Source organism: Triturus cristatus, chromosome 3_1, assembly GCF_964204655.1.
Source record: "Triturus cristatus chromosome 3_1, aTriCri1.1, whole genome shotgun sequence".
Lineage (NCBI taxonomy): Eukaryota > Metazoa > Chordata > Amphibia > Caudata > Salamandridae > Triturus > Triturus cristatus.
Genome location: NC_140583.1, coordinates 432,978,315 through 432,998,609, shown reverse-complemented (window position 1 = coordinate 432,998,609; position 20,295 = coordinate 432,978,315). Strand labels below are relative to the sequence as shown.

At 46.1% G+C, this 20,295-nt stretch overlaps 1 protein-coding gene across 1 annotated transcript in view; it reads left to right on the top strand.

Moving 5' to 3' along the window:
• FAM227B (family with sequence similarity 227 member B) overlaps positions 1–20,295 on the top strand; it is a 3,353,280-nt gene that overhangs the window by 2,676,422 nt on the left and 656,563 nt on the right. Inside the window, exon 10 of the mRNA XM_085646151.1 lies at positions 6,519–6,655. Within this exon, the coding sequence (XP_085502277.1) occupies positions 6,519–6,655 (137 nt within the window). The remainder of the gene's footprint in view (positions 1–6,518; positions 6,656–20,295) is intronic.

Sequence of the window (20,295 nt, the reverse complement as noted above, 5' to 3'; positions counted from 1 at the left end):
TGGATTTTTATGAACCTTTGGAAGCATATATAGATAAGGGACTCTTGGATGATTTGGTAACAAGAATTTATACATTTTTTCATCAATGACATTGTTGTCAAATGATTTTTTGAGTAGATCTTTAAGAAGATTAGCAAACTGTTCTGTAGGATCATTGTTCAGAACACAGTAGAGACATATCTTTGAACTTGTTCGATATAGAAAGCGGTGTCCATAATCACCAGGGTGCCGCCCTTGTCCGCATTTTGGCAAGTGATGTTAGCATTAGCTCCCAAATGTTTGAGTGTGTTGAATTCCTGTTGTGAAAGATTTCGATGTTTTGTTTAACGTCTGAAATAAAATTTCTCAATGTCAGTTTTGACCACGTTTTCAAAAGTATCTACATTTTTGTGGCTGACTGGAGCCATATAGGTGCTGGTACTACTTAGTCCCTTCAGTTGATCAGGTTTGTTGATCCTTTGTTCAGTCAAGACGTTCTCAAAAAGGTGTCTTAAGCATAAGTTGCGCATCAATTTGTACAAACTAATCTCCAGTTCCAAGCAATTGGTGTGACAAGTTGGTACGAAAGAAGCACCCTTTTGAAGAATATTAATTTCGGTCATACTCAACTGTGTAGATGAAATGTTGATGACTAAATTGGTGTCTTCTTGCCCTTGAGACGTTTGCTTGTCGTTGGTACGTTCCGTGTTTCTTTTTCCGTTCCTTTTTCCTTTTCCCCACCTGGGTCGTCCTTCTTGGCGGTGCCTACCTCTTAAAAAGGCACATTGGAAGTTTGTACGGTAGTGTCTGTGTTGCTGGTGGATGGTACATTGATGTTAGCTGTTGGTTTGCGTCTTGTATCACTCTCTGATGGTGATGTATGAGTTTCGCTCTGTTGGCTGTAAGGTTTATTCTGTCTACTTCTCGCATAGACTTCTGCCCATGAGTAGACTTCCACCAGCCTGTTCGAGTTTTTCATTTGCAGCGCTTTTATGCTTTTAGTCACAGTGGGGTAACTTCACTCTATCACTCGATCCTGTTGCCATCTTCGGTTATATTGTTGTCTCACTCGTCCTGATTTACACGTGCTAACGGACGATATCACCGTTTCAATATTTTAGACTGCTATTGACACAGTACAAACACGATAATGCGTATCACTTGACTCAATTACCATTTTTACATCACTGCAATTAGTCACCATATACTTTTCTCATGGATTCACGATAAACGTTTTTCACAATCACCCGAGCACATTTGTTTTATCAGCATGTTGCATCGCATGATACTTAATGTTTTCATCATTCGAGTGGTCTCACTCATGTACCCTTGCTTCTTAGACACTCTTCCCTGACGAAGGGCACTTCGCTTCCTGAAATGCATCAGGAGACATGCTGAGATTGTTTCACATACATGGATGTATTTGGAAATGCATTGGATCGATATGAAGTGTTTAATATCGAACTGGAAATAAATTTCAATTTTTGACAGAATTGCAATTGTGATTCAAACGCCTGGTGATATAGTGATCACAATTATTTAGATCCCACAACCATGTGGTAGTGGGTCATCGCTGTGCTCAGAAGGATGCCCCACAATGTGTGTGTCACTTCCATTGTTCCTATGTTACACAACACTCCTTGATCAGCGAGTGATACTTCTGAGGTATGCTTCACATTCTTTATTATGCACATCGTGTCCATGCTGTGCGTGTTCCACTACCCCTTACTACAAATGTAAAGAAGGCAACATGACAAGAGAAAACTATTATGGGACGGCAGCTCTGTGTACACATTTTTCAAATGAGGTGTCACATTAAAATATTCCTTCTCTTTTCTTCTTTCTCACCTAGTGCCTCTTTTCCTTGTGCCTCTTGTTGTTCAGTCCCCATGTTTGGGGGATCCCAGTTTTTATTTACTCCTTTTTCTATAATTCATCTTTTCTTTCTCTTTACTACCGAATCCCATCTTTCTTCCACTTACTTTCTCCCCCTTCTTTCAACTTTCTGATTTTACTTCCACTTGTCCCTCGTTTCCTTATTTTCGATACTGCTCTTTCCCTCTGGTCCCCTCAGTCCTGTTCTCTGTCTTTTTTTCTTTCTCCGTATTTCTCCTCATTCATCACTGCCATATAGATGTTTTCCTTTCTTCCTCTTTCAACAGCTGGGACTATCCTTTGGGAATGAAAACCCTGAGGCCTGTGGTAGGTTGCCTGCTCCCCTGGCAGCTTTGTGGTGTGGTTCTTGGTGTGGCCGCAGGGATAATGTTGTTGTGACTAGTATTGTAACATAAGGCTTGGTGTTGCAGTACCTATTGGTGCTTACTGAAGGAGGCATGCCAAAGGGGCTTTCAGTCTGTTGTGGTGATGTCTCTGGGCTTGCAGTATGTGTCAAGACAGATGTGAAGCAATGGGTATGTATGCACGTGATATATGTATAGTATGAACATTGCCAAATGCAGTGGAATGTTATAGTAAAAGGCAGGGATAGAGTCAACAATTGATTTGAGCGGTTTTACTGCATCATGAGATAGTGTTCGTTAAAGAGATGTCTCTTCAACTCTTTTCTGAATTGGAGCAGGATTTAGGCGGTCCAGATGGATACAGTAATGCTATTCCAAATTCCTATTTTAGATGGAATAGGCTTGTTGCATTCTTTTTTACACTTCTTTATGACCAGTCTGCTAGTGCCTTGGCTGTGAGTGTACCGAGAGTCACTGGAGACTGTGAGCTTGTCAGCAAGATGTGCAGAGTGGCAGTTTATGATGGCTGTGTGAATGATTTAGGTAGTGTTGAAGATGATGTGGGATGACAAGGGGACGCAGTGGACTTCCATCAGGATTGAGGTGATGTGATCACATTTATTCATGCCTTTAATGCACGTCAATTTACAAATATGCCAGAGAGGTAGTAGAAGGGACATCACACGCTATTTAACATATACCTTCCCTTACACATGTATACATATCAACACACACTTTCTCTCACAACAGGGCACTCATCCTCAAGCAAGCACACAACATACATTTAAAAGCCTGTTTTACTTACCTCTGCTGCCAGGTAGGGTCATATTTTGGATGATTGTATTCAGTTTTATTAAACTATTAGTGAAAAATATAATATTACTCCTTATATGTGTAATGAAAAATTGACAGAAAACAAAGAAAGTGGAGTCCCAACCAATGTCTAGGTGTCACAAAAGGCAAACCAGGGGTCACAGCTGCCACTCCGGGTGACACCAAAATGACATCCATGATGCCCTGGAAGAAATGTGCTTGCATGAGCAGTTCATTTTCACCATCTTGATGCAAGAGTGAGAGAGATTGAACAGACATTCTGAAGTCACTTTCTGGAAGAAATGTTCACTTTCTTCAGGAAGCTGGTACCAGGCCATCTTTGTTTTCTCAGCAATGTCTTCCTTGAGGGTGAGGTCGGTGTCCAGGGTGAATCCAGGTGACTTGGCATTGGGAGAATGTTTAGGTTCAAAGCTACCAAAATTCTTGTCATTGAACATTTGTATTATTTTTTGCCTGTTGCTCTTGGCAAATGACAGGCATTCTGTCTTGGTGAGGTTGATCTTCAGGTTTGGATTACGTAGTGTTTGAGGTGTTGGATGTCTAGAAAGGAGGAAACTTTCAAATAGAGTTGTATATCAACATATTAGTGAACTGTGATGCTTTTTACAGTGAATAGAGCCCCACGGAACTCCACATAGAGACTGAAGATGATAGTGGTCAGTATAGAACCCTAGGGGACTCAGCAAGTGATAAAAATATTCTGGGACCTGTAGGGAACAATGTGAACAAACTGGTATGGAGCGGAAAGGTGAGAAGCGAACCACTGAAGAACGCAGCCAGTGAATCTCATTCAGGGCTCTAGGGTGGACTGGCTAATGTTATTGAAGGCAACTGAGTGATTCAGTAATATCAGGAGGCTGGACTCATCTTCATCTGTGTTCTGGAAGGCATTATCCATGATGTATAAGTTAGCTGTCTCCATGATGCAGCATGGTATGAAGCCAGAATGGCAGTTGAGCAGGGGATGGTTGGCTTTGATGTGAACTTAGAGTTGAGTAACGACTCTCTTTCAATGATCTTGCGGATGAAGAATAGGTGAATAATGGACCGGTAGCTGGCAAACTCATCAGGGTCGAGTGTAGGCTCATTTTGGAATGAGAGGATATGTCCTGGCCTGATAGCTTCTCAGAAGAAGCCTCCAATGTGGAGGTGTTGACAATGGTGACTAAGGGTGAGATAACTTCTCAATAGGGTTTTGATGAATGGGTGATAAGAGCATTTGAAGAATGGGCGAGGGAACAGTAAATACTAACCTTCAATCTCTAACCTCTAGGCTCAGAATTTTTCATGTGTACATGAATGTCATGAAATAAGAGATTGTTGTGCACAGAGAGAACCCTTGAAAAGGAAAATTAGGCTTTCTGTTCACTCCATCCTCAGATAACAAAGCAAAATGTTTAAAGATATACACCTGAAAGTCAGGGCCAGGAAGGGCAAAATGAGATCAGTTGGCTAGGGGCAAGGGCCTGATTTAGTTTGGTGGATAAGTCACTTCATTACAATCAAGACAGTTGTCATGTCTGCCTTGTTAGAAGTGGCACATGCAATAGGGTGGGCACGATATCTGTGGATATCTGTCACAATTGGAAATAGTACCTGTCTTTCAAACTGTAAATTGTGAATATAGGGCCTCATTAAGATACAGGTCGGACTGCACACTGACAGGCTGTCGGTGGTGGTCCGACCACCAACAGACAATTGGTCGGCTGCTAAATTACAATGCTGGCAGTCAGACCCTATTCGGTTGGATGAAAGACTGCCTCCTCCACCAGGATCATAGATCCCGATGGGGCAGCAGTCGTACTAGTTTCCAACAATGGCAGCGGTGCCGAGCCAGGATTTGGATATCCCTTTCTGACAGCCTTTTCATAGCAGGAAGAACACCATTAAAGGTTTGTTGGAAAAGGATATTGGGGCCCCCAAATATGGCCCCCTCCTGTCGTAGGCGACTGAAAACTGGCACTGGGGGCACATGTAGTGCCTCCACTCACCTATGTGCACCATTTGCCATGCACGACATGGTGCATGCCACGTGGTGCATGGCCGTGCAGGAGGTGCTTCACGGCAGCGACATTTGCTGCGGCCCTTAACCACAGCCACAGCATGCCAACACCTTTGTTCTGACACCTTTATGACTGTCACCTCTGTGGTTGCATCGAAATGCGGCGGTCAGACTGCCCCATGCTTGTCAGACCGTCTCCTGACTGCTGCAGTAGTGGTCGGCAGTCCAACCGACCGTCATCAGAATTGGGGCTGTAGTCTGGTTTAGGGGTCTAGACTATGTTATATAAAGATGCACTAACCTTGCAATCCAGATCCAACAGGAGCGGTGGAATCCTCCATACTTCACTGAACCCACATCTAAATTTAAATTCTTACCATGTTCTTTAACAGTAGACCCGTGGAAAGGGGAAGGGCCAAGAGAGAAACAAAGACACTGGATATCTTCACGCTTTCTGGTTGCATATCTGGGCTGAATCTCTACTGCAAGAGTGCTGAAAACAAGAGAAGAATTTTAGTACATCAATAGTATTGACCTTAGAAGCTAACTACTGATAATACACAGGATACACCTGTTAACACTCTATGTATTTCCTATGCTTTATATTGAATTGAAACCTGATATTATGAGCTCTAATGCAGGTGGATATGATAATTGTGAGTTCCTACAAATTGTTTGCTAAAGACAGCTAACTTTAATGTTATTATATTCAAAGTAACAGATTGATGATGGTTATCTGAAAAACATTCATTAATATCGCATGCAGCTGTTATTGAGTTCTTACACCAAAAGGATGACTCTGGGTGAAATATAATGCATTCTAATTTGTAATCCTAACGGATGACTCTTGGTGAAATCAAGGGGAAGACATCTTTTAAAAATTGACTAACTGAACCTATCAAAGGTAGAATATCAGCCAATAACCTGCGAAAGAGTACACTCTAATGCGCCTGTTTCCAAAGGGTTCACTTATTAGTGTTGAACATTGCTATCCAAGAATAACAGCAAGTTTCATAGTAAAAATCAAGTGCACAAATTTCTAAAAGCATTGGTGCAGTAACATCATGCAGTTAGCAGTCATCCTAGCAAAATAGCATCATTGGACGATTTTATCACAGGCACCAGCTGGCGCTATTTTCAAAGAGACTCTTACCAGTAACTCTACAGGCATTGCAGACACCTGGAAATCCTGGCATTAATTCATGTATCCAGGTTCCCTCCATCTTTGTAAGAGAGGGGCAGTCCTAACTTGAACGGGTGTGTACAATAATGGGAGATCCCACTAAATTGTCAGTATTGCTGCTGGGTTCTTGGCTAAGGCTGCTCTATTGAATTGACCAGATACTGTAAAATGAACTGTGTACAGCGGGATGGCAATGGAACTGGCCAAATCTAAAAAGATTAATCAACTTTCAATAAAGTGCACAAAAATAATTTGTATTCACTATTTATGTTTTTGTTAGCTATGCGAAAGCAACTCGACTTCAATCTGGATGATCTAATTCGCGATGCAAAAAAAGCAATGCGCATAAAGAGTGGAGAAGAAAATGAGGATATGTCTTCGGAAGATATTTCTGAGGAGACATCAACAATAAAAAAGGTTTGTAAACCAACTCTCAGTATGGTACCATATTTGACATTTGTCTTCTACATTGTTAGTGACTTTATTTCACAATTGCGATGTATTTTTACATTCTGCAGCGCCCAGTTTGCCTAGCATTTGAAATGTGCACCACATATCTAAATATCCTTAACTGCCTCCTCTGCTACTTCATTATAGCATAAATCCTTACAGTATAACATGACATCATTGTCAAATCATTTATTGGAATGTTTCGATTTTTCCAAAGAGAAAATGTGTAATTAATGTATCATAGAAATCTTTTTTGTACGATAAGTATTCCAAAATAAATTAAAAAAACAGGAAATCCACAGATCAAACACCACAGCCCTATGTTGCATTATAGGGCAATGGGACGAGGGGGGCATTAATTAAATATGTCATTGGTCTTTGTATTCTTTAGGTGTGGGAGGGAGTACATTATTTGGCCCTTAATTGTGGCAGACATCTTGGTGCTAGAACTTTAGTCAATCTCTGCTAAAACGAAAAATAGAAGTTTTGTACCAAAAGAACAATGAAGATTTAAGAGCTCTCTGGAATGAGCCACGGATCCTAATCTGAAGAATCTCTAATGGTAACTATTTGAAATTTGTGGAACTTAGAATGAACACTCAATGCCACCCTGCCTACCGAACCTGAACCAAGGTACAGAGACTGACAGTTATGTAATCACTGTTACAAAAGTAATAATTATATATAAAAATATATATACCCAATTTCTGGCCCCCTAAACTTGGTAATCCCCCTGTGACAACTGCCTCGTCTAAGAGTCTGGGGATCATTATCAGTAATGATTTGTCCATGAAGGTTCAGATCAGCTCGGTAGTCTCTGCTGGATTCTTTCAGCTGCGTAGAATAAAGATCAGTAGATTCTAGAGTAGGGAAGCTATGATTTTGGCCATTCTAGCTCTAGTGATCTCTCGCTTGGATTATGCCAACTCATTGTATGTTGGCGTTCCGGCATACCAACTGAGGCGCCTCCAACTAGTTCAGAACCAGGCGGCCAGACTCATCTTTCATCAGCCTAAATGGCACCATGCAGCCCATTAATGAAAAGCCTCCATTGGCTTCCAGTGAGTAAGCGCTGTGCTTTTAAGATGGGTTGCACCATTTTTAAAGCACTACATTGCAACGATCCGGCTTTTATTTCGGCCCGCTTGCACCGCTATACTCCCTCTCGTAATCTTAGATCCTCCCACTTGAATCTGTTGGTAACTCCTTCAGCCAAACGAAAGATGTATGGCGGACTAAGTTTCTCTGTCCTTGCTCTGCAATTTTGGAACTCCCTCCCGGCGGAGATTAGGTCTTTGACTTCCCTTGTCCAGTTCAGGAAACAGTTAAAGACTTGGTTGTTCATAAAAGCATATACTGATTAAGCAATCTCCCTTCCATTGCCGTGGTCCTAATCTGAGCGCCAAGAAACCGTTGGTGTATGTGTGCTTAATAAATGCTTTTAACATAACAAATAGGAAAGTAGAGGCTCCATAAACACAGTGATACAGCTTCATGACAATGGTGAATAAAGGTGTACTAATATTTAACACATAAAAAGGATGATGTTGACTAAATATTATTCAATTTGCAAAACCCAGACTGATAGTTGAGTTAAAGATTAAAAATGTATTATTATATTGCTGCAGTCAGCATCTGGGAACGTCGATGTTTTGGCCCCCTAGAGAATGATTCTTAATGGGGTCTTCATCAGGACACATAAAGGTAATGACCTCTCCCATAATCGTTTCAAGGCTGGGAACAAAGTCAATCAAATCCGGTTTTCCAAAACATTACACATAGGGCCACATGTATCGTTATTTGGAAATTGTGATTACCTAATTGCAATTTTCTGTGAATCGCAATTAGGTAATCACACTTTCCAATGTATGAAACTCCAAGAGTTTCATATACTGATTCTCAGTTGGTCGCAAATCGACCTACCTAATTAATATTAATGAGATAGATCGCAATTTGCAACCCCCTAGGATTGGCTAAAATCACAAGGGTGGTGGCCTGCAGGGGTCAGCAAACCACCATGTCCGCGTTTGCTTTTAATTTTAAATGCAGCTTTTTTTCCTTAAAGGAAAATGGGTTGCATTTAAAAAATTTTAAAAAATAAACGTTTTCTTTTCACCTCTTAAGAGCAAGCAGAGGTCCACGGGACCACTGTCTGCTCTTAAAAACGTTTTCACAATTATTCTAAATAGGGAAGGGGTCCCTGAGGGACCCCTTCTCATTTGCAAATGGGTTACCACCTACTAGAAGTTGGTGGTAAAATGTGAATATTTTGCGACTGCATTCACGGTCACAAAACATTCATACATACCATTATGATTCACTATTTGGAAGGGACGCCCTAAACACACCCCTTCCAAATACCGAATTGCAAACCCATTTTGTGATTCGGTAACAGGTTACTCAATCGCAAAATGGGTTTTGATACATGTAAAAGGCCTTTTTTGTGTTGGCAAACGTTTGTGAATGCAAAATTGGTAAATACATATGGCCCTTAATGTCTTGTGATTTAGCACTGGAAGATTGTCCCAGATGTGGTCAGTTCTATTGGAGATCTCAGTTTTCACTCTAACAGTTTACCCAGGTTCTCAGAAATACAAGGTTGCCCCTTAATCTTCTTATTGAATATTATTAGGCATGATTCATTAAAATGCTGATTTTAACAAGAGGGTACAACCTCATTGACCTTACCCTTTAAACTTAGATCTTTAGACAAAGGAAAAGCAAGACTCTTTTGAGAATGGAGAAGGACCATCCTGCAAGCTTAAAGGCCCAAAAAGTGGAATAGTTGTGCTTAAAAAGATTCTGATTCATCTATGATTGGGTGTCAGGAAGTTGGGCATTCTGGATCTCAGAAAATTAGTAAAGAATTAAAATTTAACATCATAGTCCACTCACACAGGTGTGTTGGCCTTTTCTTCAGTCAGGCAAAGCAAAGATGAGGTGAATACAAAATGAACACTCTTGTAATTCAATTAACTGGCCATCACATGGAAACATATAACATGTCTTTGAAAAGTGTGTCAATTTGCCAAGTGTAGTTCATATCAGCAATTGATCTGGTCTGTTTTTTGACACTAGTCTTTTGTGTCACCAGACAGGCTGGGGACAGGGCAGTGAGCCAGGAAATGGCAAACACTTCTGGGGTGAAAACCTCCAGAACCGTCTCCTACTTCAACGCAGGCACCAAGTATAAATATTGGACCGTCAGACCCAACTCTTCAGTACACCTTTGGACTAGTGGATTCCACAAAAGAAGGACTGCTGTGCTACTCTGCTACAAGAACTGCTACTCTGCTGCCCTCCTACTCTACTGCCAGGCTTGCTGAGAAGGAAGACTTGACCTTCACCCTTCATCCCAGGCTGAAGTAACTCAAAGGGCCAACTGACTGACCTCCTGTTCTGAGCTGAAGGGATATACCAAGGTCCAGAGGCTCTTTGTATCTGCCCATCTCACCTGCTGTCTGGACCATCAACTGGATCCCTTTGAGACCAGCTGGCCTCTGCCGGAGTGAATTCCTGATCCCTAAGAGGTGTCTCTCAGGTCCTGGACCCTAAATATTGCATCTGTGGAGCTCCTTCTCAAAGAAAGGAGAAATTCTGACGTTTTGGGCCCTCCGAAGCTGAAAATGGGCATGTTTGCAGCAAAATCTTGACACACACCAACGCAATGTACTGGTGAACCTGACTCTCCACACTATAGTGACGGCCAGCGATGCCCAAAAACACCCAGCAAAATGATTTCTGCACTTCACGCTAAAGCATCGACAGCCCGCGATGATTGGCAACACGAATTTTCCAGCAGCGACTGTGCACAATGACCAAAACCATCTTTGTCCTACAACAATGACCATCTGTGATGCCTGGCCTGCTCCTTGCACTACATTGATGACCAATGCTCTCCCTGCTCCTTTTGGCCCCCTCCCCTGTGAATGGAACTCTTTGTGCTTGACTTTTGAGGGTAACTCTTTCAGCAGGATTAACCTGGTCCTTGTATCCGGCCCACACTTCATCGTGGTGGGCTGAACTTGTGACTTTCGCCTTCACAAGACCAGATAACTATGCCACTTTGTCCTTTTAGACGCTACAATTACCTTAAATCATGAAAATTGCATATCTCAGGCTCTACTGATTGGATTTTGTTGTAGTTTTGGTCTGAAATAATGAATTCAGCTTTACTCAATTTTACTAAATTGGCATGAGATTTTTCTTTTGTTGTGTGTTCATTTTATTACTGTTTGAAATGCTGGATAAATACATACACATTGCTTCTAAGTTAAACTTGACTGCTGAGTTCCACGCTACCAGAGGGAGAAGCACACTTAAATACGGGGCTGCTTGTGATTTTACCCTAACAGAAATTGTGGTTGCTGCTTGAGTAGTCTTTCACCCCTCTAAACCAGCAACCCAGTTTCCCACACCGAGTATTTTGAAAGAGACTCTGAACTCCTTAGCGAGTCCTACGCCACAGCAACAATGAACTCCCTCTAGTCAATCTGGCGTCGTTGGTTATAGCCCTCTAATCTGTAGTAGAGGTACATGGAAAGGTAGGTGCCCCCCGCTGAGGCTTCTGTAGTGAAGGCCAAGTTACTGGATATGATTGGCTGTTGAACAGATGTGCTTTATTCAGAGGCTGGGTAGAAAAAACATTTTATCCTCATAATATAAGGTCTATTTTATTGGATGAGTGCAGCAGTAACAATCTATTATAGATCAACCATATTGTGTTGAACTTGTCTCTTGACGTGTGACTAATCTGGTCCACTGTTTTAGTTTTTCAATGGCTATGTACAGATTAAGCAGATTTGGTTAGCAGCTCCTAATACCTGTTTTCTTTTTATTTAAATGATTTACAAAATGTGGTGAAGAATATGTTTATTGCCTTTGTCTGTATCACTGACAAAGTAATCAGTTGTGTATTTAAAGATTTTTAACGTAGTGTGCATGCCGATTCTAAATTGTATTTGCATGCCGGTGTTTTTGGTATGTTTTGCACAGTATTAGATGTTTGTATTTGCCATGAGGTTGAAAGGCACTGGCACATTTATAACACTGATTTTGTACTCACGTTGAATCAGGCAAAATAATTAGGTGTTTTGTTTCTAGAACGGAGTGGTTATTACCATCCTGGCTGCAATATTGTTCAGCAGTTTGATACCTTTAGAGAAAACGCCTTATAATTTTAAGTGGATGGATTCTGTTCCTAGTTGAGTGCCACGCACTAAGGAGGGCTCATGTATGAAGAGGATTTTAGCACAGTATTGAGTGACCAGTTAAAATGATTAAAAGTTATGCTACGGATAAGAAAATGGGAGCACATGCCAATATGTCTGACTTAAAAATGAAAGTACCTCTTCAGTCATTGGTGGTTTTAGAGACTCAATAAGTTACTGTGCATGCCCTTTGCCATTCATCCTTGCACTGATACATTCATTCATTCACATAGCAGTTAATTCTTGCATGCACCTCCTTACAGAACCACAATAAAGCACAAACAAACTGAACGACATACTGAAGATAAACTGATAGAATACCGGTAAACATGCTGCCACAGACATATGCTTGTAATAACAAATAAAGAAATGAACATAGCAGCGTTACCTGTCCTGCAATGGTATTGTATGTTGTGTTTTGTTGTTTTAAAGTTCTAGGTTGGCCTCCATATTCAGAACCGAAATGTTGGCCATCTTGGAATGATATAACAGTATTCCAGTATGGCATTGAAATGTCATTAGTGATGTCATTTGAGATTTCATGAGTGAGCCAGCTCAGTTGACTGGGGGTGAGTGCTTGCAATGTTCAACACTCCGTCCATCATCCCCTTTGCTTTTGCTTTGATATTGTAAGTGAGGTCATAAGCAGCGCACAGTAAGGGCACTGGCTATGATTAGCTCTGTAAACTATAACTGGTGAATTTCATTTTTGTTTTGTTTTTGAATGTTAGTTTCAACTTCATTTCAGCAACCAACAATACATAATTTAAACCTTTGTTATTTTCAGTGAATTTCTGTTTCTTTTTTAAGGTAAGGGGACATCTTATTACCATGCCTAACTATAACCTTTCTTCAAGCTTTGGCTTTTGCAGTACATTTTTGGGGTATTCAGTTTTTTAAATGACATTTTAGAAGCAGTTAGAATAAGAATACGGACAAAATTGGGATATGGAGGTTCTAGAAATAGTCATATCAGATATGCTTGTATATCTTCCCATTGGAAAAGGGAGAATAGAGGAGGGGGAAAAACACAGCGTTACAGTGAAAGGGGAGATAGGAGGGAGAAGGGGGGAGTGACAAAGACAGGAGAAAGGGGGGAAAAGCAGATACAGAAAAATGTCACATTTGAGCATCCATATTACACAGGTAGTCAAACTGAGTAGCACAATTGAAAAGCCAATACAAAGAGATGAAAACAAGAGCAATCTTTGCCCTTAAACAGACTTGGTTACAGTAAAAAAGAAAATAATTAGGGCCAGTGGCACGTCCATAGGTGAACTACATAAGCGCAGTCATGTAGGGTGTATCAATCTGGGCTAGGGGTCTGAATACCTGTGGGGGATTGCGCTGTATTTTTTTGTCTAGGAGCAGTGTCCTGTGTGCAGGATACATGTTAAGAATGGTCCCCAAAAAAAAAAAAAAAAAAAGAATGGTCCCCAGATGTCCTTGGGCCGGGATGGTGGGGGCTTCCGCTCCCAGTAAGAAGCCCACTGTTACTGACGAGTCACATTCTGTATCCAAGACTCAATTTTGGGCACTGGCCTCCGCACCCAGTGTATAGAAATACAGCGTTTTTTGAGCAATAATAGCATAGCCGCCATTCGCCAAGTATCTAGTGGAGACATAGTAGTGGTTTGTGATATAAGGTAGCTCAGAATCTGTTCAAGAGCGTGGAGTACGGTCTGTCAGTACTTACTGATCAGAGGGCAGGTCCATGCCAGATGTATAAAGGTGTCTTGTGAGGCCACTCATCTCTTACAATGTGCATCTGGTGCAAGCCACATTTGTTGTAGTTGTGCTGGTGTGCGGTATAAAAGGTGTAGGAATTTAAAATGAATAAGTCGCAACCTATAGTTAGAAGAGAGAGCAGTCATTTGTGTGCAACAGTATTTCCATTTTTCCTCAGTTATGGGAGTGCCTAGGTGCAGAGTTTTTCATAATATTGTAAAGTCTGGTGAATAGTTTGCGAGGGGAGGATGTAGTAAGCATGTGTTCAAGAGCATTTAGCTGTGTCAGTGGCTCTAGGGAAGGTGGCCCGAAGTGTTCGGCATGCAGCGTGCAGCTGGCTGTATAGCATAGCATCCATCACAGTTGTAGGACCAGGGGTCACCGGGCCCTAAGGGGGTAACGTGACTCGAGCGGGTGGGCACCCGAGGGCTTAAGTGTAAAGCGACCATACAACACACACATCCCCTGAAGCAGGAAACGCACTCAATAACGGACACCATGCAGTAGGTTCAATGGAAATCAATCAGTTTTATCTAATCATGTTAGATGCAAACGCAGTTCATTAGGTTGCAATAGGTATTTCTGGAATACATTAGCATCAGATTCACTAGCAATTCATTATGGTTCAATTGGCAATACCTCAATACATTAGCGTCAGATTTACCAGCAACTCATTATGGTTCAATTGGCAATACCTGAATACCTTAGCGCCAGATTCAAAAGCACTTCAGCATGGGTCCATTGGCAATACCTGGTGATCCTGGGGGAGCGTTAAACACAGCGATTAACCATAGCGCTGCGCACCTCCCACCACTAGCGCTTCACAATCTGACCTGGGCACCTAGCGCTGCATCTAGAACATAGCGCCACACATGGCAACCTAATACCACTTCAACGTAGGACTTAAGAACATAGCGCTACACATAACAAACTACTAGCGCTTCAGAGCAGGACTTGAGAATATAGCGCTACGCATGCCAAACTACTAGTGCTTCAGAGTAGGACTTGAGAACACAGCGCTACACATGACAAACTACTAGCGCTTCAGGGCCTATTCAGGGTTCTCGACATCAAGGTATTAAACAAACGGTCCCCTTCCCCAGGACAGGTCTCTTCCCTGGATGTGAGGGGTACTCGGCAGTCTAGAAGGACGAGGGAACGATCCCACGTAGGGAGGCCAGAGTCTCGGCTGGGTAAAGGGAAGCGGCTGCCAGTTGGTGCGGTGCCGCTTCCGAGCATCAGGGGGCGCACCGGATCCTCCACGGGCCTCCCGGGGGAAAAGGGGTGAGTCCCAGGCCTCAGCACGGTCGTCCACCTCCCAACCCTGGGGGTTACCTTGATCACGACGTCCTCAGTTGCCGGCAAATGCTCCGGGGCTCCCGGTCGGGCCAGACGTGGCCGGGGAGCTCCGCGAGAACTCCTGGGTGACTTCAGCGCCCGCAGCCGCCAATGGCAGTGCGGCCTGCGGGGGTGCGGCCCAGCAGACAGAGCGCTCAGCGGCGGGGGCGGCGACGCGCAGTCCGCACCCGTCACATGGGGGCAGAAGGCGACTTCCCGGCCGTCCCAGGCCTTCCGCGACTCCGGCACCAGGCTGCGACGGCAGCGGCGGGGGCCCGGGCTTCTCCGCGGGCCCCGGTTCGATGAAGGCAGGCTTCTTGGCCCTGGGCCACGGCGGTAAGTGTGCCTCTGGTCCCCGCGCCGGCGGGGTAGAAATTAAGGGGGGATGACAGTGGGCTCAGCGCCCAGCGCCCGGTGTAGGACTGACTCGGGGGATCCCAGGCAAGGTCGGGGAGCGCAGGGGTCTCAGCGCTAGTACCTGGTTGATCCCCCAGCAGTCCAGCAGTAATTTTCAGCTTTAAGTTTCAGCATTCAGTTTCAGCAGTAGGTTTCAGCAGTAAGCTTCAGCAATAGGTTTCAGCAGAAAGCTTCAGCAATAGGTTTCAGCAGTAAGCTTCAGCAATAGGTTTCAGCAGTAAGCTTCAGCAATAGGTTTCAGCAGTAAGCTTCAGCAATAGGTTTCAGCAGTCTTAATGGCGCAGATGACTCTGGCGCCCTTAGGGGTTCTGTTCCTTGGGAGGGGGTTGAGTTGGTGACTAGTTCCCTCCTAGTCAAGCTTGGCAGATGGCCCCTGGGTTCCCCTACCGCTGGGCTAGATCAGTGGGCTAGTACAGGATCCCTCACTCACTTTAAAGTCAGCACCTAAGCCCTGTCACTTTCAGAGGCATAAGTCCCTGACTAGGCCCTACCGCCTAAAACTCCTGCGTGGGTTCCCCAGGGCTGCGTTACTCCAACTGACTAGAAAATGTTCCCTCCCTCTGTTAAGTAGCCCTAGGTCAGGTGACCACTCTCTAAGGCGGCAAAAGTAAAACCCCACCTCCCTTCTAGAAGGTTCCAGCACATTCCAGGAGCTTCCCCAACTATAGGACAAAAAAGGCGGGCTGGTGTCGCAACATTGTTGTGGGGTTCCAGCCAGCTCCTGGCAGCTAGGGTGCTACTAGAAAGGCCACTCTGCAGTAGCAGGGGCCTGTGGCAGCCATCTTGGGAGAAGGGAACACCTGCACCTTAACACTGTTTGGCAATGAAAAGGCGCCCGGAGACCTAAGTCCAACACAAAAATAAGGGTGGAAAAAATGAGGCACGGTCAAAAATACAGGGGGAAACCACCCTAGGGCTGACAGGTCTAACACGCGTCCCCCCCAGCCGAAAGAGGGGAGAGCTACCCAACCTCTAGGGAGTTCTCATCGCTAAGGCGGAAAAACCTGGAGAGACTGTCAGCATTGGCGTGGTCAACTCCGGGCCGATGTTCCACCCGAAAGTCCATCCCCTGTAGGGAAATGGACCACCTCAACAACTTGGGGTTTTCGCCTCTCATCTGCATGAGCCAGCGAAGGGGGCGGTGGTCCGTCTGAATTAGGAAGTGAGATCCAAAGAGGTATGGCCTCAACTTCTTCAGAGCCCAGACCACCGCGAAGACTTCCCGCTCGATGGTGCTCCATCGCTGTTCCCGAGGGAGGAGTCTTCTGGAGATGAAGGCCACAGGCTGATCTTGGCCTTCAGTGTTGAGCTGCGAGAGCACCGCACCTATGCCGTGCTCTGAGGCGTCCGTCTGTACAATGAACTCTTTACTGAAATCTGGGGTTGCGAGTACTGGAGCGGTACACATCGCATGTTTCAGAGTTTCAAATGCCTCCTGGCAAGCAGCTGTCCATATGACCTTGCGTGGTTGTTTCTTGGATGTCAATTCTGTCAAGGGGGCTACGATGGTGCCATATCCCTTGACAAACTGGCGGAAATACCCAGTGAGGCCGAGGAAAGCTCGGACCTCCGTTTGGGTCTTGGGGGGCTCCCAGGCCAAGATGGTCTCTATTTTGGCCTGGAGGGGTTGCACCTTACCTCCGCCCACCAGGTGTCCCAGGTACACGACAGATCCCTGTCCAATCTGGCACTTGCTGGCTTTAATGGTTAGGCCAGCGCGTTGCAGCGCCTGCAATACCTCCTGGAGGTGCTGCAGATGGTCCTCCCAGGTGCTGCTGAAGACAGCTATGTCATCCAGGTATGCCGCTGAGAAGGACTCCAGGCCAGATAGTACCTGATTCACTAACCGCTGGAACGTGGCCGGAGCATTTTTGAGCCCAAAGGGCATCACTCGGAATTGGAAGTGGCCCTCGGGGGTGGAGAACGCTGTTTTCTCCCTTGCTCCATCGGCCATGGCAATTTGCCAATATCCGGACGTTAAATCAATGGTGCTGAGGTACCGGGCTGCTCCCAGCCGGTCCACCAGCTCGTCCGCTCGTGGGATGGGGTGAGCATCTGTCTTTGTGACAGAGTTCAACCCCCAGTAGTCCACACAGAACCGAAGCTCTGGTGTGGCACCAACACCACCGGACTAGCCCACGGGCTGCTGGAAGGTTCAATCTCCCTCAGCTCCAGCATTTTCGCCACCTCACTCTGGATGCTGTCTTTCACTCGGTCAGATAGCCGGTAAGACTTGTTCTTCACCGGTGGGCTGTCCCCTGTGTCCACATCAGGGGTACACAGATGAGTGATTCCAGGCGTGAGCGAGAACAATGAGGCGTACTGCCCCAGCACCTGGCGGCAGTCCATCTGTTGCTCTGGGGTCAAGGATGGGGAAAGGATTACGCCCTCCACTGAACCATCCTTCTCCTGGGCCGCTAGAAGGTCAGGAAGAGCTTCACTCTCTTCCTCTTCGCTCCCATCCGTCACCATAAGGAGAGCAAGCTCCGATCGCTCATGGTGCGGCTTCAGGCGGTTGACGTGGAGCACCCTATGGGGCTGTCGGGGGGTCTTTAAGTCAACTACGTATGTGGTCTGGCCCCGTCGCTCCACAATTTCGTACGGGCCAGTCCACCGGTCCTGGAGGGCACAAAGCTCCCCAGGCTCCATGACCCACACCTTCTGTCCAGCGTCCAACTCTACCGTCCAAGCGTTGCAGTCATACCACTCCTTCATGACGGCCTGGCTAGCCTCCAGATTCTCTGAGGCCGCCTTCCACAGCTTGGCCATCTGGCTGCAGAATGCCAGCATGTGGCTGACAATATCACGGGGAAGCTTCTGCGAATTCTTCTCCCACCCCTCCTTCACTAGGCTGAGGGCCCCCTAACGGGATGGCCATAGAGCAACTCGAACGGGCTGAACCCGACTCCCTTCTGTCGTACCTCCCGGTAGGAGAATAGCAGGCAAGGGAGGAGGATGTCCCATTTACGCCTCAAGCCCTCTGGCAGCCTCCGGATCATTCCTTTCAAGGTTTTGTCGAAGCGCTCTACGAGCCCGTTAGTCTGGGGATGGTAAGGAGTGGAGAACCGATAGGTCACTCCACACTCCTTCCACATGGCCTGCATATAGGCCGACATAAAATTCGTGCCCCTGTCTGACACCATGACCTTGGGGAATCCCACTCGGGTAAAAATCCCCAACAGGGCCCGCGCCACCACCGGTGCAGTGATGGTCCTCAGAGGAATAGCCTCTGGGTACCGAGTGGCGTGGTTCACTAATACCAGAATGAACCGGTGTCCCGCAGAGGTCGGAGGGTCCAACGGCCCTTCAATGTCTATACCGACCCGCTCAAGAGGGGTCCCGACCACCAGGAGCGGTTCCAAAGGGACCTTCAATTTAGTCCCAGTCTTGCCACTTGCCTGGCAAGACTTACATGTCTTACAAAAGGTGTCTGAGGCAACTCTCATCCTGGGCCAACAAAAATGTGGGACCAACCGCGCAAAGGTTTTGTCCTGACCCAGGTGTCCGGCTAAGGGTATCTCGTGCGCTAACTCCAGCAGGAAGGCCCGGTAGCATTGGGGGACCACTAAGGCCCTCGAAGATCCATGCACCGGCACCTTAGGCTCACTGTAGAGGAGGCCACCCTCCCAATACACATGATATCCGCCCGTCTCCTGACTGGCCACTTGGGCTTCGGCCTGTCGCCGCATGCCTTCAAGCGTGGGGCACGCCCTTTGCGCCTGACAAAATTCCTCCTGGGTAGGTCCTCCTTCCACGTGCCAGTCGGCAAGGGTCGGCAAGTCCCCCACGGGAATGACATCCACCTCCGCGGACTCCGGGGGCACCTCTGCGGCCTCCCCATCCATCACACGGGGTGTGTCCTCCACCACATTCTCCTCTCCACACTCAGCGTTGGGTTGGGCCATTATCCCAGGCTCCAACCCGGGTTGAGTTCCATGCCGGGCAGCCATGGACCGCGTGACTACGCAAGTCCACCCTGGTAATCCCAGCATCTCGGTATGAGCTCGAAATTCTACATCTTTCCATTTGGTGTGCTCCAGGTCGTTCCCTAACAAGCACCCCACAGGCAAGGCAGGGCTCACCGCAACTCTCAGTAGGCCTTTGACTCCTCCCCACTCAAATGGAACTCGAGCCACTGGATAGTGACTCACACTGCTGTCAGCCAATACGGCCGGATGGAACTCCTCGGGGACTACTGGGTCTGGGGACACCAGCCGCCTCACTACGGTGGTCATGCTGGCACCTGTGTCCCTCAGAGCCTCCACCTCCTCCCTATTAACTCTCACCCTCTGCTGGTATTTAGCAGTGTTCGGGGGCAGGGACACTACGGGGACCATCTCTCTATCCCCGAGTGAAACCAGGGTTTGGCCTGTCCACTCCCCTTCCCTATCTAAGGGCAGCTCCACCCCAAGCGCTACACTAGCCACCCCGGGGCTCTTCCCGCCCGTTGGGCCTGGGGGTCTCTTGCGACACTTAGGATCGCCTTTGTAGTGTCCAATCTCCCCACATTCGTAGCACCTCACAATCCTTGGCTGCTGACTCCTGTCAGGGTAAGTGGGCTTTGGGGAATTGGACGGAGGTTGGGTTCCTACTCCTTTCCCAAACTGCTTAGTTTATGGGCCTCGAGAGAACTCCACCTTTTTATCTCCCCCCTCTTTCTTCTGGGGGAAACCCTGTCCGCCTTTCGAGCCATCTCCCCCGGGGACCTTGTGAGACACCCGGGTGCTCACCCAAATATCCGCCTCTTCTGCAAGCTCACGGGGATCCGTTAACTTGCGGTCCACCAGATGTTGGCGCAGCTCCGGAAACACTTATCCAAGAGGTGCTCCTTTAAAAAAAGATTGTACAACCCTTGGTAGTCCTGCACCTCGCTGCCACGCACCCAACCATCTAGTGCCTTACGGGCATAGTCAA